The sequence below is a fragment of the Antennarius striatus genome, chromosome 17 (genome assembly GCF_040054535.1).
Source record: "Antennarius striatus isolate MH-2024 chromosome 17, ASM4005453v1, whole genome shotgun sequence".
Lineage (NCBI taxonomy): Eukaryota > Metazoa > Chordata > Actinopteri > Lophiiformes > Antennariidae > Antennarius > Antennarius striatus.
The window spans coordinates 695,001-721,484 of NC_090792.1; the positions used below are offsets into that span (position 1 = coordinate 695,001).

At 44.9% G+C, this 26,484-nt stretch overlaps 1 protein-coding gene across 1 annotated transcript in view; it reads left to right on the forward strand.

Moving 5' to 3' along the window:
* The window catches only part of myt1lb (myelin transcription factor 1-like, b), a 109,409-nt gene that overhangs the window by 32,393 nt on the left and 50,532 nt on the right, over positions 1 to 26,484 (forward strand). The window contains exons 2-3 of the mRNA XM_068338591.1: positions 8,411 to 8,456; positions 11,455 to 11,488. Coding sequence (XP_068194692.1) covers positions 8,411 to 8,456; positions 11,455 to 11,488 — 80 coding nt within the window. The remainder of the gene's footprint in view (positions 1 to 8,410; positions 8,457 to 11,454; positions 11,489 to 26,484) is intronic.

Sequence of the window (26,484 nt, forward strand, 5' to 3'; positions counted from 1 at the left end):
GAATGTGTGGATTTTTATGTTTTCAGGATGATCTGTGTGTGTGTGTGTGTGTGTGTGTGTGTGTGTGTGTGTGTGTGTGTGTGTGTGTGTGTGTGTGTGTGTGTGTGTGTGTGTGTGTGTGTGTGTGTGTGTGTGTGTGTGTGTTAGTAATGAGAGCCAGGCTGCCATTGGTCTGTTGTCCAGAAACACGTTCCCCTATTGGATAAGTCCTCGTCACTCTCCTGCCTGGTACACGCCCCCTCAGCCACACTGAGTGGACACATCCTTCAACATGGAGGCCTTTGTGACTGACCTGGTGACACCTGCAGAGGTCATGCAGTTTCCTGGACTGACTGACCATCAGTTCTTAAAAAAATGTTTTTCTTTACTTCGGTAGTGACAGCTGTGAGCTGTGGAACAAACCTGACTTCTGCACCACACAACTGAAGGTCCCAACCTCATTAAAATCCACAAATGAACCTTTAACACACATTAGCAGCACACCTGTGGAGTGGAAACAAAGCAAAGGGTGGAAACTAGATCATAATGGTTCACAGCCGTGAATGAGACGCAGTGTCCACCGGTGACCAGTAGTGTATAGAGTGTATACACACACACTGTACATTCACAGACATGACAATCAACACAAACACCACTAACATCATGTCCTGACTGAACCAGTTTAATTCACAGCGCTCTCCATTCCAGCACAACCAGTTCAGGGTTTAGTGAGAAACCTTTATAATACAGTGATCCCCCACTTGTTCACGCTTTAAGATGCACAGCTTCACTGCATTGCAGATTTTTAGTAGGTAGTCATGTGACACCGTACACGCATGCTATTGGCTGACAGCATCCAGTTCTGAGACTCACATAAACTCACCGTTTATTAAAGAAACACTTAAAAGTGTTTTAAACATTCTATCAGAGTGTTTTAAAGGTAATACAGATAGAAGGTGGTTTAATATCAGTATGGGGTGGGGGGCGGGGGGTTCAGAGACGTTTAAATTACCCTAAATAATAAAATAGTTTGTCGCTCTATCTTGGATTTTCATTTTTTACAGGCGGTCCTGGACACATTAACCACGAGTAACGAGGGATTAGTGTACACGCACATGAAGCTGATAATAAACACTATAGGAGCAAAGTGTTATAAAGCAATCACTGTATTCAGAACACACACCACTGCTAACACACACCACTACTAACACACACCACTACTAACACACACCACTGGAGACACACACCACTACTAACACACACCACTGGAGACACACACCACTGGAGACACACACCACTACTAACACACACCACTGGAGACACACACCACTGGAGACACACACCACTGGAGACACACACCACTGGAGACACACACCACTACTAACACACACCACTGGAGACACACACCACTGGAGACACACACCACTGGAGACACACCACTACTAACACACACCACTACTAACACACACCACTGGAGACACACCACTGGAGACACACACCACTACTAACACATACCACTACTAACACACACCACTGGAGACACACACCACTGGAGACACACCACTACTAACACACACCACTACTAACACACACCACTGGAGACACACCACTGGAGACACACACCACTACTAACACACACCACTACTAACACACACCACTACTAACACACACCACTGGAGACACACCACTGGAGACACACACCACTACTAACACACACCACTACTAACACACACCACTGGAGACACACACCACTACTAACACACACCACTGGAGACACACACCACTGGAGACACACACCACTACTAACACACACCACTGGAGACACACACCACTGGAGACACACACCACTGGAGACACACACCACTACTAACACACACCACTGGAGACACACACCACTGGAGACACACACCACTGGAGACACACCACTACTAACACACACCACTACTAACACACACCACTGGAGACACACCACTGGAGACACACACCACTACTAACACACACCACTACTAACACACACCACTGGAGACACCACTGGAGACACACACCACTGGAGACACACCACTGGAGACACACACCACTACTAACACACACCACTACTAACACACACCACTGGAGACACCACTGGAGACACACACCACTGGAGACACCACTGGAGACACACACCACTCTGGTCTTGCACCAGGTGCTAGTGTGACTACCCCACTGTGTCTCAGTGTAAAAGAATTGAGTAAACCACAAAAAGCCACATTCTGTGTCCCAGCAACGGTGCAGCGCGCTGACAAGCAACGCTCTTCGTGGAGGGACATGGGGGGTCCGGGGGGCCTCCCCCGGGAAATGTTTTAGAAAATGGGGTTGTTTTCCTGCATTCTGAGGACAAAATCTTGTGTTCAGTTTCCCTCCAAAAACCCACTAAAGCCAGCAGCTGAAGCTGAACTCTCTTTATTTCTGTCCTACTTTATGCAGGAATGAATGTGAGATTCAACCATTGAAAACTTCATTCACTCTGAAGATACAGTCAGACTAAATATTACTCAGTGTTTACTGGTAGTTTACTGAGACTAGACATTTTAACTTTGACCACCACCAACACCATTGGTATGACAGAGTTTAGTTTAGTTTAGTTTAGTTTAGTTTAGTTTAGTTTAGTTTATCTAATTCAATAACATGATTTTTCATTTTAATCTAAAAAGACATATAAAACATCAAGTGAGGTGAAAACACATTTACATCATCGCTGGTTATTCCTGCTGGTCAGAGGGAACAAAAGTCTAAGACTACTAACAAGTATTGATAATATCTTTCATTGACCTTCTGATCGGTCTGTCTCCACCCCCACCCCCCCAGCATTCACCATTTGTTTATTAATGAGGACTTTAACACAAACTCTACTAGAAAACACTAGATTCTTTTGATCGATGGTCCTCTCCTTGTCTTACACCAATTCACAGGTTCAGCTTGTAAAAAACAATATTTTGTTTTTCATTGGACGAGAGGAGGTCATGACCCCAGTGCATATTTAATGAACGGGAGCGTTCGGGTCACTTCGGCTATTTCCGTTGGCATGCGGAAATAGCGGCGCTATTTTCGCTAGCGCCGCTCGTTAGCGGAATCAGCGCCACTCGTGCCGCTCGCTAAAGGAAATATAAGAACGCCACTGTGGCTACACAGTCTAAAAACCTTGTAGCCAATCTGGAATTTACTTCCTATGGCGAAGTGGCGAATGGCTAGAGCAAGCCCAACCACTGGAGACACACACCACTGGAGACACACACCACTGGAGACACACACCACTGGAGACACACACCACTGGAGACACACACCACTGGAGACACACACCACTGGAGACACACACCACTGGAGACACACACCACTGGAGACACACACCACTGGAGACACACACCACTGGAGACACCTATCACACCAGGATCCACGGCTGTACCTACTGGCTGTGACATTTGATGGTTTTAGTAGCTCTTCACTGCTTCACTGTACAGGATAGTGATTAGAGGGGGGGTTAAAGAGAGGATGGGGAGGTAGGCCCCCACATGCCTGAAACACGCAAATCTACAAGGTGAACACAAAGGAAACTGATAATGTGGTGAATAGTTGTGACAGATGTCTGACCAACCCCACCCCCCATTCCCACCACCAAAGTGATACACACACACACACCTACACACACACACACACACACACACACACACACACACACACACACACACACACACACACACACACTGTTCTATGTGTCAGAACATATTATAATAATCACTGCATTTCTTATCATGTTTCTTTGCTCATCATTTCCAGATTCTTCTCTCTGCTAAAACACTTTCATTGTTTCTCTGCTCAGTTTGTCTGGTCTGTGTTCCATGTTTAAATAAACTTATATTATGTTCTCTATGTGAAAAGATACCGACATATATTGTGACACTTGTATGACAACAGACACTGAAGACGTGTCCCATGTTCAAAGATAGGCCTGTTTTGTGTCCCTAGCAGCGACAGTTGCTGGTATTTCCAAGGGGGAAATTTATTCTTGCCTACATCATACTTTTTTAAATTTATTGACGTAAACGCTGCCTTCCCTTCCTTTTCGAGACAGTACTGAGTGATCCTGTCAAACCAACCACACGTCTTTCCAGTGTCCTATTGGTGGCCAGCAGAGCTGTACTGCTGGAACGGCCTTGGTCCATTGTGTGAAAGGTGCAGATTGGAACTTATAAACAGGAGACGCTGCTTTGTAAACCACCAGATTCAGCTCTGGTTTTTCAATCAATCAAGTTCTATTTATATATCTCTTAATCATGGCAGCAGACATTTCAAAGCGCTTTAACAGACAGAGAAACCCAACTGAACCCTCCAGAGCAAGCATAAGCGACAGTGGCGGGGATGAGGAAGAAACTCCGGGCAGGACCCAGACTCTATTGGGCGGCCATCCGCCTCGACCGGTTGGGTGGAAAAGAAATCAAAGGAAGATAAGAACAGGGTCAGAGAGAGAGAGAGAGAGAGACAGAGAGAGAGTGAGACAGAGAGAGAGACAGAGAGAGAGTGAGACAGGCCAGAGAGAGACAGTATCAATATGGTTAAGGTTGATAAAGTCAAGGCACAACTACAGCTGTGTGGATGACTGTATGGAGGAAGGAGGAAGAAAGGAAGCAGGACCCCAGCTGATGGATAGTTGAGGGGTGGTACTGGTGGGCTTGGAGGAGAAGGTCCACAGCACATGGAGAGATGGGGTGATACTGGTGGGCTCGGAGGGGCAGGTCCACAGAGGAAGGTCCACGTCGGCTGGGCGGATGAGGGGTGGAACAGTAAGATGACACCAAGGAAGAGAGGCAGCAGGACCCCAGTCAATGGTTAGGTGAGGGGTGATACTGGTGGATGGGAGGTGTAGGTCCACAGCAGATGGTCCACAGCGGATGGGTGGATGAAGGGTGGAACAGTATGGTGGCGCGGAGGAAAAAGGAAGCCGGACCCCAGCCGATAATTAGGTTAGGGGTGGTACTGGTGGGATGGGAAGAGCAGGTCCATAGCAGATGGGCAGATGAGGGGTGAACCTGAGAAAAACCTGGGAGAACATAGAGCACAGAGACTCCAGGGAAGAAGTTTAGTTAGTAGGGTGTGATTGGAGACTTGAAGAGTGAGGTCAGAGAGGAGGAGGAGTAACAGAGATGGTTGGAGAGAAGGGGGAGGAGAGAGGAACTCGGTGAGTCTGGATGTTGAGTCTCCACCAGTGTAGGTCTATATGAAAATAAACGTAGTAACCTGAGTTGCCATTAATTGTAAAATTTATGAAAAAGAAAAGTTTTAAGTCTAGTCTTAAATAGTGAGAGGGTGTCTGCCCCCCGAACTGAGGTAGTTACCACTAATAACAGTTGGTACAGCTGGGGTATTGCACTGTCCAATCCCATGTCTTAGAAACAAACAAAGAAGCCCACAGTTTTCCTCTATTGCTCTGTAAGTCCTGCTTTGAAAACAGGACTTGAAGTTCAGACCTCAGTCTCCATGAATCAAAGTATTGGCCATAACATTTCAGTAAAGTCATGTCATCAAACCTCTCTGGATTGATTCATTCTTAGAAGCCCAAATTTGTTAGAAGACACAGGGATCTGATCCATCAGATGATCAAAGGACGGCCATGCACAGATTTCTGTAGTTCTCCTGAGGATCCTGGAATTGGGGGAGACAGTGTTTCTTATTGGCTTATAGTGTAGGTCAGATGTGATGCCTGGTGCTTTATAAAGCTTGGAAAGTCCTCTCTGACCTATTCTCTTTGAAATAGAGAATCATTGCAGTACAGAACATCCATGGTACCAAAGATCAGAGGATTTATTCCTACGTGTACAACGTGAACACAAACTCAATGTCCTCCAGTGTCATTACAAAACCTTTGGCACAATCTGGTGCGTCATCATCCGTTGTCTTACCTGCAGTGATGGATCAAAAGTCTGCAGGAAAATATCGTGGTTGTTTGCCACTGTGGTCACTATTCATGAGGTGAGGTTCCGTTGAAGAGGAGTGTTTCTGGGCAACCTTGGAACAGTCTGCACACTCAACAAAAGATGTCCCCTGAGCGGTTTTGAAGAAAATGTGGTAAACCCAGAGAGTGATGCAAAAATATTGTGCATTCAGACAAGTGTTTAGCACTTTGTCAGGACCAGATTACGTCTGATCCTGTCTGCACAAACACTGCCCTGGAGGCAATTGCCTTCACTTTGGCCTGCAGACTATTGAGGGCTGAAGTCATGACAGAAGCCCGATTGTATGGTTGAGCCTCAAAATTGTAGCCCAGCATGTTTTCATTCAATACTTCAAAAACAGATTGAGCATCTCGCCCTTCAGAAACAAAGAAAAACCATAAAACGCTACTGCACTATCAACATAGTGAACGGTGACACGGAGTTGGGCACGGAAAACAATATCAGTTGTTACTGAAACTCCTCTCTGATCTCATCAGGAACAGTGGCTGCAAGAGCAGAGATCAAGTCATTTTGGACAAAACGACACATTCCAGAAGCACAGCTGATGATTGGAATTGTGTGGCAAGGCAGTCACATTAGGTAATGTTTCTGTTGGATGATTCACTGCTCTCATCATGCCCTCTAAATGATAGCTCCTGCCGACAGAACAAGGAAGCCACATCAATAAGGCGGTTAGGAAGGCCGTGTTTTGTGTGACTGTTTCATTTTGCTTGGCCACTTGAGTGCGAACACCTTGATTCCGTGCTCAAGCCTAACCCTAACCCTGCCCAGAAAACTTGACCTTGCACATGTACTCAGATGTTCATTGGTCTTTTCATGCTTTTTATATGCACAGTCAAATTTAGACAGATCCCCAAAACCAGACAAGACATCCCTGAGAGGGTTTTATCAAGAGGCCTGGCCAACAGGACAGTGTTTGTCATAGCGCCTCCAGTTAGCCAGATAACTTTGTCATAGCAGGAGAGCTAGAACACCTCTTACTTTTCCTTGCTTTTTGCAGCAAATCAGTCTTAGGTGTTGGTCTTTCCTGCTAATTCTAATGCTAATTCTTAGTTTGTCCATGTAAGGAAGCTTATCAAATCGCTTTGCTAAAATTAATTTGGCAAAATTAATTCAGCATTGTCTGCTATCATGTGCACCTTGCTAGCTGGCTAGTTCAGTCCAGCCGAGCCAAAAGTATGAACGACTGGACAAACTACAAAAACCATATTAAAACAAGGATATTTTGAAATTATGTTAAACTGATACAAGTAAATCCTATGAGTGTTTTATGTACAGAGTAAGAAATGAGCAATAGAAATGACCACACTGTTTCATCAAGCAAATACCAAGAAGTGTTTTCCAGTTTGTCTTTCCATTTCACCTGAAAAATTCATAATGGAACTGAGGTGTAACGGTGTATGTCTCAAATAACTGTCAATCAAAAATAGATTCCGTCTTTTGACTTATGCTCTGATCATCATGCTGATGCCCAGCGTCCCATCCACTACTTCTGTCATATATATATATATATATATATATATATATATATATATATATATATATATTAGTTTCGGTTCCCCGCCACCCTTTCCAGATTGTTCCTTCCTTGCTATGCTAATAAGATTTACAAGGTATCTTCATCTTTCATGGTTTTATTTTTCTCCTGCTGAAACATTTATGGGCATTCATAAAAAAACACACCATTAGGGCTGAGGGGCTCTGCAGTACCGTAAGTGTGCTGTTAATAAATCATGTTTAATAAAGAGAGACACGCAAACAAGGCCCCCGTCATCGTCTAAACACAGCAAGCATGGCTAGTTAGCAACATCTGGAACCAACACAACAACGCTAACGCTCCTCAGAAATGCACCATGTCTGGTGAAAGGAGAGAGCTTCAGGGATTTGATGGGCGACGCCCAGAGAGGGGGGGGTTGTGTTTGACTTTAAGTGTCTGAGTACCTACATGGATAGAAACTACAGCAGCAGTAGGATGTGAATTTTACCTGCACCATTACTGAACGGTGTGTCATGGATGGATGGATGGATGGATTGCATCATTTCAGACATGATTCTATATTGATTACAAAAGAAAGATAAATTAAAGAGTTTCATTATTTATTAATTCCTTATCAAATTACCAAATTTTTCTGCTCATTTTAGCAAATAAAATGATTCTTTGTGTAGTTTGTATCATTTTTAAACATTTATATACTATTATGAATATATTTTATACACTTTTGATTGAGGAGATGCAAATATGCATTTAAATTGTATAATTTTTGCTAAATACAGAGCATGCAAAATGTAGGCGCATGCTCTGTATTATGTGTAAATGACTGAATAATCCACTGTACAGTGAATGCCGTGAAATCAGGGATGTGAACAGTGGTGAACACCTACAGGAGTCCAGGACAAAGATGGTTTTGTGTTCAGTGTTTAACGGCTTGTTGGTGTTCTCTCTGCAGATGGAGGTGGATGCAGACGATAAGCGCCATCGCATCCGCTCCAAAGGTATCGGCACCAACACACACACACACACACACACACACACACACACACACACACAGCAGGATGACCTTCACTGTCCCTGCACAAGCATTCACATGGGCAGGCACACGACAGACACACCATTACACAAACCGCAGATGGACACAGTTGAGTTCACATTCCTCACTGCTCTGGTCCTCCTTTGTTTTAACTTCCTATACATTTATAAAACATTTCAAATTGAAATGTATTAGAAAGTGAACAAATACACATCTGATCCTACAGAACATGAGTGTGAAAAGTAAAAAAAACGTTGATTCTTAAGTTTGTGAATAGGACAAAACACAGTATTTCAGTGTATAATTGTGTCAGCAGCTTCATGTTAAATATTGATATAAAAAACAGGCTACATGAGAGAGGATGGAAACCAGGCATTTCACCTTCTTTCTCACCAACTGTGTTGTTTCTAGGCAGCAATGCTCTGATCGGAGGAGGTTCAGTCACTGTAATAAAAAGAGCCACGACACCCCAATTTGTTCAAACTTCAAATGTCCTGCAGCAACACTTTTACTTTTTAACCAGTGATGCTGCAGTGACAACACACTGTGTCTTACATGTACAGTAGACCCGTGGTGTGCAGAGGGAAACCTTAGGCGTACGTCATACGTGGTGCACACTGCTATAGGTTGCTGTGGTGCACACTGCTATAGGTTGCTGTGGTGCACACTGCTATAGGTTACTGTATAAACCTACAGGAATCAGCCCAGTGGACACTTTCGCATTAAAATTCAAGTGAGGAGTTTTTAAAGGTGGATGGAACTAAAGTGTGGAGCGGGATCACTTCAACACCTGAGGTCACCTTGTTCATCCCTGAGAAAAAAACAAGTGAACCATTTTGGATCACATGTGTAACTAAATTAACTAAAATCTAATTCAAAATAATTAATAATTCCAACTAATGTAGAGAAATTTCCTTGAAGTATATAATTATGGTATATAGTAATTTATTGCTATATATAAAATATATATACAGTGTATATATATAATATATATGTTACTATATATAGTACTATATGTGTGTGTGTGTGTGTGTGTGTGTGTGTGTGTATATATATATATATAACTATATTACTATATTACAGTATATATATGATTTTATGTAACAGATAATCTACCATATTATTATATATTATGTATATATACAGTGGTACCTCTACTTATGAAATTAATTGGTTCCGGAAGAAATTATGTAAGTAAAAAATTACGTAAGTAGAGACGCGTTTTCCATGTAAATGCCCTAACCCGTTCCAAGCCCACAAAAATTCTGACATAAATGTTTAATGAAGCATAAAAATGCATCAAAACATGTAACAAATACATGTTACAGTTAGATTATTACACAACAAAAGAGAGTTGTGCAAAATGTAAAAAAACAAAGAATAGAGTAAAGAATAAAAATGCTGGTCATTTACCTTTTAACTGCTGTCCTCATTGTTTTTTGCCCTCTTTGGTTCATGCCCTCTTGCCCCACCATGAACAACAGAGTGAATTCCAGTCCTCCTTCTGAACTTCTCCAACCACCCACGCAACGCCTTAAACTCCTTAAACTTCCTTTTGTTTTAATAACGTGGTGATTGTAGATGCATTACGGCCATATTCTTTGGAGAGATCAACCAAACGCATCCCTTTTTCAGGCTTTTCTATCATCTCTTGGTTTGTTTGTCAGTCCAGAAGAGCGCAGTCCTAGGAACAGATAAGATACTGACAGAACCCTCAGACTCCCAGGCCTCTGGTAGAGGACCCGAGCTTGAGGATGACACACAGATACCACCCCACAAGGGTGAGAGGGACATTATATATATATATATATATATATATATATATATATATATATATATATATATATATATATATATATATATATATATAATATATATACTGAAATATTACTATATAATTGGAAGAGGACTATATAATAATTATATTACCATATCTATTACTATGTTACTTTATAAAATATAGTAATAGTACTATATTTTATAGTATTATAGTTTGAAGGCCATCCTGTCGTCTTTGACTCACGAGCTGAGCCAAGAGGTTAGCTCTACACTGAGTACTGAGGGGAGCGTCAGCTGAACTTTGATGACCTTTCATGTTGAATGGTGAATGGTAGTGCAACAAATGACATCTTGTGAAGGATGTGTTTGCACCAATCTGATATAAAACTAGCACACGCTGACCAGCCTCACTGCCCTAAAGCATAAGAAAGAAAAGACTAATCAAAGACTGTTTTGATCCATATTTTAGTTGGTCTATCCTCAGTCCATGACTGAACAAAGACCAGGTGGGGACCAGTGTTCCTACACCAGGAGGATCAGAGTCTTTGTGAGCCGTGTGCTGAAGGCCGAGGCCTCCGTTTGATTGCGTTGTCCTCCCCAAGAAAGAACAAACGTGTGACTGGAGGACTGACGGACGTCTTTCATGTGGCCGATTCAGAAATGACTCTCATCTCTGATTCTCTGCTGCTTAAGACTAGAAGATCCAACAGTTTACTAGATACCAGCAAGTTTTAAACACATTTTAACATCTCAAAAATCTACAGGTCTTGTCAGACGCGATACCTTCACCTCCACCATCAGGTGGTTAAAACTATCTTCTTCTGAAGTCATTCTAAATATATCGTGAAATTGGCTAATTTCTGTTGGAATGCTGCTGTCATCTTAAATTAACTTTTTAAAATGCTTTTATTATATAGACAAATATGAATGTCCTTCTTGGGCTCAGTGAGGCAGCGTGGTGGGGTAGTTGGTGTGAAGGTCCTCAGGAGCCTCCTGTGTCAGTTTGCATAGAATTGAGACTCTGGTCACACATTTTTAACAAACCTTCTCCACATCCATGTTCTAGACAGATTAATAGTCTACATGATGACAAACACGAGGTCATTTATTTCTATGAAGGTCTGTCAGAATGATGAACCAATCAGAGCCTGTGATTTACCTGAGTCTCTCTCTCTCCTTCCCAGTGCCTGTGGATCCAGCATTAACAGAGCTTTTCAGGTCAGTGGAATTGAACAACTGCATTGCTTCACACACACACATACACACACACACACACACACACACACGGAGAGAAAATATCTAGAGTCTGAACACACACACTCCTACACAAAACAAACACACAAAATTGGTGTGGTGGTGTGTGAGTGCTGGTGGAGGTCTCGTCAGACGGCCCGGATCAACTGTCGCTTATTACCAGCCAGTCGCTGCGGCGTGTCCTCGTCTGTTTGACGGACCAGCAGCCCCCCCAGCCTCCTCCTGTCCGTCTCTTCCCTCTCTTCACATTCAGTCTGCAGATTTCTTTTTCTTCAGCCATGAAGGCTACGGACGGATAGACGGACCTCTGTTCCTCCCTCTCTGTGGACGTCTTCAGTATCACAAAGACGATAACAGCAGAGGAGAAACAAGCAGCACCAAATTATTTCTTCCCTCCAGTTAATACAATTTCCTCACATGAAATATTAAAGACGAGGGTTTTCTCCTCTTTTCATGTTCCAACCAGACAGGCTAAATAATTCTGTTTCTGTCTCATGCACTTGATGATAATTAGCATGATAGCCAATTATCAGTTCATTACCCATTCAGCTCTACTGTTTCTCCTCCTGCCTCAAGTTCTCGTTGGGTGATTCGAGTGGGCGGAGCGTTCACCGCAACTTTATTGGCTTTTTTGTCAAACCAAAGTTTATTCTCACTCCTTTTCTTAAAAACTCTTGATAATCTGGGAATGCAATCATGTGATGACCAAACTAAGGTTAATAATAATGCATATCCAATACCATTCTTCATCAGCACACATGAAGTACGGTTATAGATGTTATTCAAGGGTCTCCTGTCTATTACCTCTCTGACCATTCAGCTTCACACACTCATGGACACACACACTGTGTTTGATGCAAATAGAATGTAAATGAGCAGCCAGCTCACACTAGTCATCATCAGGAGGGTCCAGTGTGTTGGAAGCTTTCCCACAGGAAGTAGCAGACAGGAGGGAGTGTCTGTACGTCATCAGAGCGTAGACTAGACGCTCCAATCAGCCGGTCTGCAGCGGTACGTCTGTCTGATCACGGCAGCAGAATCCACAGGCGAGAGAGTTCAGGTCTGACTCAGTTACACCAGCGGACCCGACCGGCCCTGAAGCCCGTAATTGGTCTCTATGGTATTCTTCAGCTTACAGGCAGTTTGACATGCAAGTGTCAAGGGCAGTGACTATGTGCTGGAGCAGACAGGTCGTCTCAGGTTGACTTGAGCATTCAGGCTCACAGTCCTGAGGACACTCGGCAGAAGCACACACAGCTATGGAAGCCTTCAGTCCGACACCACCTGCACGTCTTCACACTGTTCACCAGAGTCAGACAGGACGTCTCCAACATGCCTGCAGACGCTCTGCAGAGTGTTTCATGGAAACAGTCCTGGTCCGACAGTGTTCAGTAAGAGAAAAGACAGTCAGGGATTAGTCAGACCCTGCTTCCAGTCTTCTGCTTTCTCTACTGGTTATTGTTAAATTGTTAGAGGTCAAAGTGAGGTCATGGCAGTGATGACAGTAGAGGACACACTGAAGGCGTTCAGTGGGATGTGGTGCTGGAGCTGAAGTCACCGGAGCAGACCGACGCTCCTCCCTCTACGCCATGAGTCCTGACTGGGTTCTCTCTGCGCAGTGACTCAGCTAAACAATCTGAAAAGTTTAAGTCAGATTATCGACATTCCAGGCGCAGCCCTCAGAGAGTCTGTCAGGGCCGTAACGACGCTCAGACGGTCTCAGCAGAACCTTTCCTAACGTTTCTTAACGTTGGCTGAAGTTTAGCAGCCTGCTGACTCCGTGGACACGGTGTCGTGAAGGAGTCCTGAAGTCCACCTCCACCCGCGTTTGGATCCGGGTGTGAGTCAGGTTCACCAGACTAACGGAGGCCGCCGTTCGTTCCACACAGATGTTTTAATTCCCCTTCTCTTCCTGGCCGTGTGCGGCGTCACCTCCTCCACCAACTGGAGCGTGGGCTGTTCATCGTCCTCTACGTGTCTTTGTAAGTTGTTTCCACCCAGTAATGTGTACATTTAATTTCGTCCTTGGCGGTGTTGGGGGTGGTTGCAGCTAAGATAAGGGCTTTTGCCTACCTATACATCAATAAATAATATCCCACCTGGAAGATTACTGTGTAGCCTTTAGCTGATATTCATAGATAGTACAAGATGTACTCTCCCTCCTTCTCTCGGCAGTCTTTCACCCCTTTTCCCATTTTCCATCATCTTCACCTCCTCCGTTCTCCTCCCTCCCTCTCTCTCTGCTGCCTGCAGATAGTAATTAATCAGGGGATCGATGTGAAGCCTATCTCCAGGCTGAGGCGTCTATAATGTCGATAATGCTGCTCAATGGCCTCTCCCCCCGGAGAGCTGATAGTCTTCAGGACCAACAGCCTCGACTTTACACGGAGCAGCATGGGCTGCGTCAGATAGGCTGCTGTTGTTGTGTGTGTGTGTGTTTGTGACAGCGTGTGTCGGTGTGTGTATACGTGTGTGTCCATGAAAGCGTTCACTCACATGTGGAAAAGACAAATACAGAAGGGAGTCGTACTGTTGCATCGATAGCAGGTAGACTGTAGCGAGCGAAGATCCGAGTGTGTCTGGTTTAAAGACTGAAGCTGGATGTTTCTTCCAATCTGGATGGGATGCTTCTGAAACTGTTGGCCCAGTTTGCTGATGATAAGCTTAAAGCTGAGCAATGAAAGTTATAGATAATGTAAAACTTTGAAATAAAACAATACCTTCTTTTCATATCAGAAAAGTGCCTCTACCTTTGTCTTGCTGACATGCATTCATGGCCAGCAGGCCTGGATCCAACAGTCTGAGGTCTGCTGACGTAGATAGCAGACACCAGCTGATTCACTGGGACAATTAATTTTTCTCCAGTAAAAACTGCCTTCCTAAGAATAAGGAATGGGACCATTTTATGTAACTGACTGATTCTTACAATGGAAGCAAAGGATGAAGGATCGGTATCTCTTTCTGGAAGCTGGTGATCGCAAAACCCAGGTGTAGTTTATTCACATTAATACTCTAAGCTGAGATTTTATTTCAAAATAGGTCCAACAATAGTGTTGATATATTTATAATGAAAGTAAATACTGAAGTCATTGTCAGTGCTCAGTTTGCAGAGTCAAGACCCAATTCAATATTATCAAAGGTCTTTTTAGATGTAATATGTTTAGATTAGATTTAGGTTTAGGCACCAAAAACTCATAATTTATGTATAAAAATGACCCACTGATTTAACGTTAAATTACCTGTTATTTCTTTCATAAATTAAGGCTGTTAAAATTGAAAATGTTATGTGAATATGACAAAAATAGCTCACCTGCCCTAATATGTTATTTACTAAATTTGTCATATGCTCATATTTACATTCTCTCACACAAACACACACACGCACACACACAAATCATAATCAATAAGGACTGCGTTGACGTGACACCAGTGTGTGTGACGCTGTGAACAGCCGATGTGTTCCTCGTGTTGAAGTGATGAAGGTTTAATTCTTCCTGTCTCTCACATCATAACCAGGTCCGGGTTATAAAACACAAAATAAACCACAACCACAAATCTTCTGATGGAATTATTGATTAAATCTAAACTAGGTAATTCATTATGAATTCAATCAGTCCAGTGTTTAGAGAATCAATATAAAAATATGGACACAGTGTTTTCTCTTAAGCCCATAAAACAACGGTTCAGAGCTGTCTGCCTTAAACAGTGTGATCAACTCAAAAAGAGGCACACATGGTGTCAGTCATCTGATCCACACAAGAGGATCCAGTCTGAATCCAGAACATCAAGAAATTAAATGAAGTTTTATTAATGCTTTGGGACTGAAAAACCAAGGTCAGTTAACCATGAAAATGCCGAATCTCATATATTTTATAACAAAAAGACGGTTTTCTACCACACCATCCCTTCTCATTCAAAGCTGCAATTACATGCTTGAATTTTCTTCATGAAAGAAAAAAGCACAGATAGCTTGAACCGCGTCCCCCCCCCCCTCAGTGAACCTCCTGACGGGTTTCAGAGGCGGGGTGAGGTGTGGGAGAGGCTGCGCTCACAGCATCAACACTCCCCCCACATCTCCATTGTCATTTGCATATTTACAGTCTGCCGTGCTAATCATGTTTATTGGGGTGTACGAGCGCTGAGGATGAGGAGGATGGCTTTGCACCACAGACGGCACGGCCGAGGCAACGGCATAAGAATTGCCCCAAACCCTCCATTTCTGAAAACGTACGGCTTCCGCAGTAATCCAATTTCAAAAGACAAAAGAGCCGTCTTACATAACCAGAACGGCAGCGGCTTTGGCTAATGATGGTGTTAATGCACAGCGAAGAATCCTCTGATTTTACACCAAGATTGTTAAGGATGTTATTGGGCTCAGTGTGTGCAGCGTGGCGACATTAGGAGGTGTTATAACCCCCCATACGTGCAGGGTGAGAGATAACTGCTCTGCAAAAATAAGGAGTTTGTTCATTTGACTGCATGTATAAAAATATTTTGTGTGAAAGCCATCAATATGTAAAGAATGTCAAGGTGAACGCTGGTGCCTGAGGCTGACGGGCAGACGTAAATATTCACTCCCTGATTTGCATTAATCACAAAAATCCACGTGAACGCCATCCAGATGGTTTCACCTTGAACACGTGGGTTTCATTGTGTCCTGGTGCGCTCCCTCGCACTAGAGCCCCTCTCCTTCCTCCTGTCACATTCCTGCTCCCATACAAAAGACATATGGTCGTCCTCCGTCGCCAACTGGCCGGATGAGGGGGGCGTTTGCTCCTGGCCCCCGCTCTAATCGCCGGTGTCGGCGCTGAAACACGGCCGGACACAAAATGATCAAGTTAATGAAACGTTTTAATTATTCAACATAATTGTGGAATGTGACGAGCGTGTCGGTGAGTCCCCGGCCCGACTGCTCGCACGAGGTGTCTTATCTTCACACACACACACACACACACACACACACACACACACACACACACACACACTGAACGCGTTCCCTGGTGTTCTTCCTCATCCTTATTACTCACCATTCTCTCCAACGGTAAGACAAGGCAGATCGGTCTGTCTTCTAATTACTTGACCTTGTCTGCATGGGGTCATTACTCTGGGCCCCCCCACCACCACTGGTCTGATCTCCTGCAGCCGTTCTGAGCGTTACTGGGGGGCTGATGGGCACCAGATCGATTCTAAGGAAGCACCGACGAGAGAAGGGGAGAGAATTTTCTCTGGTTCTGTCCGTTTAAGCCGACACACAACCCCCCCGCCCCCCCACATTAATGCCAGATAATTAAAGAGAGCTGGAACACGCATGAGGATCGGTTCATCAGCATGCCTGACGCCGTCTCCCCCCCTCCCCCCCGTGTCTGGTCACCTCTTCCTTCCAACTCGCCCCCACATTCCCCTGCTCTCCTGCTTCCTGCCCCCTTTTCATTTCCCTGCCCCTCCCCACACCCTCCATCTCTGCTCTTTTCCTTCCTTCCCTCTTTCCTTCCTCCCCCCCCCCAGCTCTCTGGCAGAGCTAATTCCCTCTTCAGATGGTGCGCTTCTCATTTGCATATTTATCAAAGTGTTTGGACTATCCGACAGAAGCTGTAGGAAGGTGGGTCATTAATATGTTAATTACCCCCCCCCCTTTTAGGCAGTGGCACACCATCCACCCTCCACCTCTGCTTCATACATAGCCTCTGAATATCTGAGCGCCCTCAGCCGCCCTGCTGATGCTGTGGGGGGGCTGTAGGCAGACACACACGGGGTGGGTGGGTTCCTGCTATCTGTACAGGGGGGTATTTACATGTGTGCACTCACACCCCCAGCAGCCTTCAGTTACATGTACAGTTATGGATAGGGGTGGAGCCAGATCATAGGAGGCCCTTAATAGACCTGGTTCCACGCGTCCCTCCGATGGAGGACTGCTTGATGGTAAGAACACTCCGACGCCAGCCGTCATGATGGAAACACGTCCTGACATTTCTGTTTTCCCAATGATCCCGTTTCTCCTTTCCTGCTACGTTTCCCACCTTTTTCCAACAATGTCTTTGTTTCCATCTGTTCATGAAACACACCCTGGCTGATCCATCCTGTGGATCTCCTCTGGAGACCACCTGGACCATGATTTCATTACCACAGTATTCTCTCACACCTTCGTGTTTGCACCAGCATCCCCGTGTCTCATGAAACTCTTGGTCCAGCTGCTGGAAGCTTTGCAGGTTATTAACAGTTGTCCTGACTATACTTCTGTTTGTCACGATGCGCGAGCTGAGATGTTGTACCACAGGAAACTCCCTGCGCTGGTGGTCGTTTCCTGGATTAATAACAGTCATTAGTAAAGTAAGAAACCGGCTTTTGGTAACAGAACTCACAGAGTTGATCAGCTGTCCAGGTTAGACTGACTTCCATAGGAAAGAATCATGTCATCAGCAAACCACAGTAGTTTGTGTATTTGGAGACGTTTTCTTTCTGCTCACCCCAGCCAGCGTTACTGGAGGTAACATGTTCAATCACCTGTTAGCCTCCCTGTCTTTTCTTTTACTCTATACAGGCCAGAGAGCCGTGTCTGTCTGTCTGTCTGTCTGTCTGTCTGTCTGTCTGTCTGTCTGTCTCTCTCTCTGTCTCTTTGTCTCTTTGTCTCTTTGTCTCTTTGTCTGTTCCTGTAAAGATTGTTGAGTTCAGTCCAAAACGGACATCCAGATCCAGGGACTCAATCCTCCAGAGAGTCTTGAAGAGTTTTGAAACACAGATCTGACATTGAGGTTTGTTTCTTTATTTTGCACTGAAAATGTCTCCTCTTGAAAGGAGATATATCTGGGTATGATTTTATTTTTTCTGCTAAGTTGAACACAATTGGTTCAAGAGGAAACCATTTTTTGTTGCATTCTCTTTATCATTCCTGTGTTTTGTTTTGTTTTTTGTGGCCAACATGTATAAAAAATGAATTAGTCAGCTATTATTTTTCCTGCTTTCTCCAGTGAGGACACATTCAGTATAAGGTTCAAATGAAAATCCTGATAAAAAAAATACTGATTTATGGGTTTAGGGTTCTAAAGAGAGTCGGGTTCCATCAAACTGAATAATAATAAGAGCTAGTGATACAGCAGCAGGATGGATGCTGACCAGAATGCTAACTGTTGTTACAATGAAAGCAGCAACCAGCAAGACACGGGCCTAAACTGGTTTAGAACCAGCGCTGGACCAGTGGTTGGATTCAGCAGCTAGATCAAGATGAAGATAAATGTTAACCAGGCAAAGGAGCTGATACCAACACGTGTGTTAGTCACTGAACACATGTATGTATGCATGTATGCATGCATGCATGTACGTATGCCATACATATGTATATACATATGTATAACTGTACATATGTATATACATATGTATGTGTGTCATTATTCTCACCTTGGCATCACTGGGACATAAAATGTTAGCTTAGCTGCAGGCAGTAATTTTAACTAAAGTCATGTAGCTAAATTTGATCTTAATTAGCTTGCTAGCTACCTCTGCTGTAATGTACCACTAGCTCAACTGTGAAGCCCCACAACAGTAAGTAATGCTAACCCACCAGTGAGTCTGAGGCATTAAGGTTAGTTGACTGATTGAGTGATTGATTGATTGACCGATCGATCGATTGATTGATTGATTGATTGATTAATTAATAGTAACCCACTAGTGAGTCTGATCCGTACTTCCATCACACGTCTAGTCGTGGTCTTCAGCAAACAAAGCCCAACAATGAAGAACGTCTCCCTTCATGATGCGAGGCAGCAGCGATGTTGATTCCCGTGTTGTGCAGCGTGTTGTTCTCGTGTCACTCTAAGTAAGGTGATTACAGTAACTGCTGTGTGTAAAGGCTGTAGGGTCATTAGTGAAGCCACTCAGCTGAAGGAGCGGGACGTCTTCTTGCTCTGACGTCTTCCTGATGAACAAAGGTTAATGGGTCCTCTCTGCGTCGCTGTTGTTCCACACTCGGCTCACAGTGATTGAATATTAGTCATCGTTGATACAGGTGATTGACTGCCACGCTTACAAGATGCGACTGCACTTGACTTCAATTAAAACTGACAGAGGTACAAAGCAAAGGTTTGAATAAGGCATCTTGGGAATTGGAGTCCATGGTCGACCCTGTTTTATGGTTTGTTATTTCAACTTTTAAGTGTGAATATTGCACGTAAGTCAAGCATTTATTCAGTTATACGCTGTCAGATAATGATCAGTGGTTCTGGAATAAAAGGTAAGTGTGTAAATGAATGAAAATGTTCTGTTCTTCAGAGAGTCAACCACAGACTGCATGTCTTCTGAAGTAGGCTTCAATAATTTAACCTGTAGAGTGAACACTGACGAACTCTCACAACATTCCTGCTCATCTCCTCTGATTTTAGCTTTTTTAGCTTCAGGACTTTTCCAACACCTCCCTCACTGCCTGCTTACGTAAAGCTGTCTTCCTTTTAATCTCCTTCTCTCACCTCTAATGGTGGAATCAGGAGACTAGACTGTGTCGCTGGGCTTGGGTAGGGTATTCTGTCTGGATAGGGTGGTCTATCTGGGTAGGGTGGTCTATCTGGGTAGGGTGGTCTGTCTGGGTAGGGTGGTCTATCTGGGTAGGGTGGTCTATCTGGGTAGGGTGGTCTGTCTGGGTAGGGTGGTCTGTCTGGGTAGGGTGGTCTATCTGGATAGGGTGGTCTATCTGGGTAGGGTGGTCTATCTGGGTAGGGTGGTCTGTCTGGGTAGGGTGGTCTGTCTGGGTAGGGTGGTCTGTCTGGGTAGGGTGGTCTGTCTGGGTAGGGTGGTATATCTGGGTAGGGTGGTCTGTCTGGGTAGGGTGGTCTGTCTGGGTAGGGTGGTCTGTCTGGGGCGGTGTCTGTCACAGACTGCCACTTCTTGGTGCGCTCCTCAATGTGTGAACGGTGTTTTCAGTTATTCTAGAAACCCACTGAACGGAGGAAAGCGGACAGGGGGCAACAGTGTTGAATAGATGAGACAAAGGGGGTGGGGAGCCCTCATCCTCTGAACAGCTAGACATCCTCACAAACCCAACCGACCATGCTTGGATTCGTGTCCCCTCCTCCACATTGCGACGGCGTTCAATCGGAAGCAAACAGGGAAGACTTAATAATTAGCTTCAGTTTGAACTGAATTTCCTGGGCGGGGGACCTGATTGACAGATTGCATCCCTGGTGTCAGGAGGGCAGCCACACCTATGCTGACTGCGGCAGAAATTAAAGAACAGCAGGAGCTAAATTACACCTCAGTGAAGACCTCTGGTGAGAGGACACGGGGGGGGGGGGCATGATGAATGAGGAAAGGATGGGAAGAGAAGGGTAGAGGGTGAGTCGTGTGGGAGCGTGGGCATATTGGAGGAGTGGCTCGCAAATGCATCTGTAGACACACACACACACACACACACACACACACACACACACACACACACACACACACACACACACACAGTGAGAGCAGCAGGCTGCTGGCTGAGTGCTACAATGATTCTGGCGGTAGGAGCTCCTGGAATGAGGAGTGTCGTCAGTGTGTGGGATCTTCGTGCTCATCTTAAGAAGACGAGCTGATGGACGGGGTCCACTGCGGTCTCTTTACACAGCTGCACTCTGAACCCTCCAGATATGGTGAAGCATAGGTCTGCTCCCATCTAAAAGCATTTTGAGTGTATCATTGATCATGTGTCTCAGCTCCGCTGTTCCAAAGTCTATTCAAAAGATGTGTGAGTGTGGAGCACAACGCTGTCTGGTTACACGTATGACCACAGGAACATGTTAGCTCTCCATTTGGAATGAAAAATTATGCAAAGTATTATCAGGTAAAAGACTAAAAAACCTCAGGTATGAATATGAATATGTATGAATAATATAAAGGAACCAGTTTTGGATTTGTTGATGGCACTGAGCTTATAACATGTTTACTGATCACAGTTGAGTGAATTCTTAGTTCGTGGGGGGGGGTCATACATAAATACTTAAATAATATACATACATATTAACATTTGCAACATATGAAATTTACATATTCACATATTGTAAACATATTAACATATATCATATTATCAGAAATTTACAGTTATATTTACACATCAAAAATATACACTACAGACTTGAGATTACATTGTTCATCCAGAATTACAATGTTTTGTTCTGTGAGTTCTGTGAGTGGTCTGCTGGGAGGACTGCTGGTTGTATAACCTGACGCCCGTGGGCAGGAAGGACCTGCGATAGCGTTCCTTCACGCATCTTGGGTGAAGGAACCTATCGCTGAAGGAGCTCTCCAGTGATCTTAGTGTGCTCTGTAGAGGGTGGGAGTTGTTCTTCATCATCGATGACTGTTTGGCTGTCAAACTGTCTGGTGTAAAAAAAAAACTCATTTCGATGGAGTTTACTTTTAACAACCTGTTCCACTCCGTTCCACTGAGAACACAGGGTAATAGATTGAATTTAATTATATTAAAGTGACCCAAGAAGAGCGACCTCCTCATAATGAACACTGTAAAAACTCACCTATTTGCTGTTTGTCTGGTTCTTTAGTCTTTATACTCCAACACTCAAATATAGAAAAAACATGCATTAACATAGAGTCTATAGAATATATCAGCATTATGACGTGCTAGTAGTTCATTAGTTGGTAGAAGCCAGTCAAAAAGATGCTCAACATCCCCTTCATATTGACCATTAGAACTGTAGTCATTAGGCTTCAAGAGATGTGCTCCTAAAAGTTAAAAAGTAACACCATATTCATACTTTATGCTATTAAATTCAAATTTGGACCTTGGAATTTACATTCACTCCCAGTCAAACCAGGGAGCTGCTGTTGGGGGTGGGGGCATGATGCAAAGGAAAGATTATACGGTCTGTGGGCTGCTTTCAATCATGTCTCTAGTATCAGTTTCAATTAGTCGTATAAGCTCACTAGACTGGTGCACCACGTGTGGATTAATAAGTTGTCTTTGTCCCTATAATGTTAATGAAGCCCATGTGGAGGAGCGTCTTTAGTTCTTACATGAGGCCTCTGTGCCTCTGACATATGAATACATTTATGGGAATTTAAAAAAATACAATAAACTAAAAAAATCTGGCATCACCTGTGATGAGGTCTTGGAGCCGAACTCCTGTCATGCTTTGCTGTTTTGGCTGAAGTCCATCTGAATGTTTTTAAACGTCAGTTGTCTGATTGGAGTTCGGTTCCTGTTTACACCGTCACTTCTTTTTCCAGCCTTCCCTACATGATGGAAGCCTCGTTCCTGTAACAGCAACACGAGCTCTGGTTACATTTGTGGTCTCACAAATACAAGACTTATCAAGGAGAATAAAGGAAGTGGTTTCATCTAAAGTAGGCCGGGAAAGCAGCAGATGATGCCAAACGTGCGGCTGCCGCTTGATGCTCCGCTAAGTGTTTTCTGCTGAGACGGAGTGTGTGCTCCAGGTTTACCTCCACCTGGGTTAAGTGGTGCCCGCCCGGCTTCAATGGGCCTCGACTGGAGCAGAGCCTCCAAACCGGCTCTTCACCTGGAGAGAGATGGGAAGGAAGGCAACACACACACACACACACACACACACACACACACACACACACACATGCATTCACACCTACATGGGCTCTGACACAAATGTAGTAATACAAGCCACACACACACACACACACACACACACACACACACACACACACACACACACACACACACACAGACAGCCTACTTCACATGTAGAGCAGCATTCCCGGCTGAGTGCCACTCTCCAACCTGGCAATTTCCACGGAAAGAGAATCCAGCTAAAGTACACAGGGCGCCATGCTGATTTCACAGCAGGGGGGCTGAATGGCAGAACGGCCTCACTACGGCTCTCGTTACTGATCCGGCAAGATCCAACTCATCTGTTTCAATAGCACTCTATCATTTGCACTCATGTGTGCGCATGCAGGTAGTCCTGTTTTTGTACAGTGTGTCTGCGGCGGCGTTGAGGCGTAAACACTGGTCATCTCATGGAGGGCACATTTACAGTGTTCTGTGCTTTAATCCAGTGGATGATCTCACACAAACTCATACGTTCTAACATTGAAGTCATGCAGAGAACCAGTACGTGTGTGTCCACACACACACTGCACCATCTGACAATGATGTTTTGGGTGACATTTAGTTTCTAGGTTACTCAAGATGCTCCCATAAATGAATCATGAGTAAATCTGTGAGGTGTGAATAATAGATGGGAGGAGAGGTAGAAAACAAAGGAGTGCTGTTATTATTTGTTAATAAGACACTCTGGAGCATCACTAACTAGATCTCATTACCACAATACACGTAGGTACGCGTGCACACACCGCCACACACACACGCACACACACTCTACATGCCAAACACATGCACCAGCCTCTCCTCCTGCATCACTATTTTTACCTGTGAAGCCTGTCGTTGCCTAGCACTCTGTAATTACATCCCACACTCCAGCGCCAGATGATTAGAAGCAATGATGGATGGGTTAACTCTGTCACCTAAAGATGCCTGGGTGCCAAACTAATTACGTGACGATACGTGTGTCATACGTGTGATAGCCCTCTGCCTCCTGCCGTAACGGTGAACAGGTGTGACAGAGGTGGACCGCGTGTCTGCTGTTAATCAACAGATAAGAGGTGATGAAGTAACTCAACTGTTGAGTTCTGCGGTTCTTACAATCAGCGTCTGATTCCCACCCCGTCGTCGCTGTCAGGAGGAGATAGCCCCGTGCTATCGGCCACGCATGGACCGTGTTCCCACGTTGAGACGACGTGATATTATTTGGGTCAGGAGATGGGGTGTCGGTGTCGCTCATATATGCAAAGTGTGTGACTGCAGTGTGTGTGTGTGTGTGTGTGTGTGTGTGTGTGTGTGTGTGTGTGTGTGTGTGTGTGTGTGTGTGTGTGTGTGTGTGTGTGTGTGTGTGTGTGTGTGTGTGTGTGTGTGTGTGTGTGTGTGTGTGTGTGTGTGTGTGCCTTTATGATTGCTACGCCTGCAGCCGGGGCTGTGGGCTGAGTAATTGCCTGTCTTGGTAGAGAGATCGCGGTAGCGAGCTAAAAGTCAAGTGCTCTCTTCCTGCTGTAGACCTCATTTGGATTCCACATTGCTAGCTAGCAAGCTAACGCCAGCCTTGGGCCTGTATTATTCATGGCATGACAGATAGCTCTCACTAAAAGCATTGGAAGTGGGCCAGGTGGTGATGGAGCGACCGGGGGAACCGGCAGAGCGTCTAGCTCACTCGTTACCTGGCAGGAGGAGCAGAGAGGCGAGGATACAGGACATCATGAAGGACAGGAAGTTGAAGATGGAATGGAGCGGTTTGAGCAGAAGCAGAGTAATGTGTACAGTAAATGGGACAAGAGGAGAGAATAGAGATGAAGAGGCTGAGGGGGTGAAAAGGGGACAGGAAGGTAGAATTATTGGAAGGAGAACATCGTCACTAGGAGATGCTAAAGCAGAGTTTGTGTCAGAGCGGGGATGAAAGGGTGAAGATGGAGAGAAGCCATTCACAGCGAAGGAGTCAGCGAGGGAAACCGTTTCAAACGAGGCCTGGAGAACAGGAAACAGGCAGACTTCCACCCCCACCCAGCTCAGCCACCCCTCTGCCTCCATGTGCACCACCAGATAAGGTTGCATTAATCAAAATCTGCCACTTCCCCTTCCAAAAAAACACCGTCTCTGCCATCAGCCCCCCTCTGTGAAGTATCTGTCACCGAAACGGAAATTTACATATTTAATGAGAGCACTTTATATCACCAAAGAGGCAGTGTGGGCTGAGGGTGAGAGGAACACAGTTGTTGGATGTGACAGCGCTGTCATTAGCTTATACACTTTATATCACACACAGCCTTTGGCTTCAGTTTGGCTCCGACACCATTGTTATCATTCTAACAGTGTGTTCAGGCTCAGTCCTGGTTCTGTACAGGAACAGCTACGTTCAACAGTAGTAATAATACCACAGAGGACGGGCCTGCTTCACTGAATGGAGACCAACGAGGCGTGTACGTTAATGTCTAATAATACGAGCTCCACACGGCTACAAACAAAATCAGAGCAACTGGAAATGACAGCAAATAATATTCCACCACAGAGAGGTTGAGCCTATGTCATGCATGTTCATAGCAGGCATCGAAGCGTAATAAAACCCCTTAAGTCACCTAAAGTCACTGGTTGGATCAAAGGACCCAGTAAGTAGAACTACATGAAGCACATGCTTAAATAATGGATGGTGGGGGCCACCTGCAAAAATATGGTGATCAACCACCTGAGTGTGACCCTAAACACCAATGTTCACCTGTGCAGCCATTGTCGTCATGGAGACGACCAGTGCAGCAGCTGATCTGAAAACACCGGTCAGCACCGGAGGCTTCATCAATACTGAGTTGATCACTGATTGGAGGAAAAGACCAGAAGACTGGAGACGGTCACAAGACACAGGGGGGGCTGGCCCCAGGCTGCTGGCTGTCCTGACCAGGGTGGAGAGGGGGGGTAACTTATGTGGACACACATCAGTTCCTGTTCTGTCCTCCTCCTGCGTCTTCTTGCCCTTGTTTTTTGTTGTTGCCCCTGACTCTGGAGGCAACATGAATGCGTCTGTCAGAGGTCACGTCTCATCACATGACTCGGTGTGTGACAAACCTTCTGTGGAGTGTGTATCCCATACGCTCGTCTCCCTGCAGTGTGTTCTGTCCTCACATAAACCGGCGCTACGACCCCCCCACTCTGAAAACATTTCAAACCCTCAGCGGCTGAATCTACAGCGGCATCATACGTGACGTCCTCGTCACGCCTCCTCTCTGGTGCCATTTGTTTGCTTATTCTCTTTGTATTTCTACCTTCTTTGTGGTGAGTAGCCCCTGGACCGCCTCCCCCTCACCCCCCCCTCACACACAGGTGGTGTCACCTCACCCCCCTCACACACACAGGTGGTGTCACCTCACCCCCCTCACACACACAGGTGGTGTTTACGGCTTCTTTT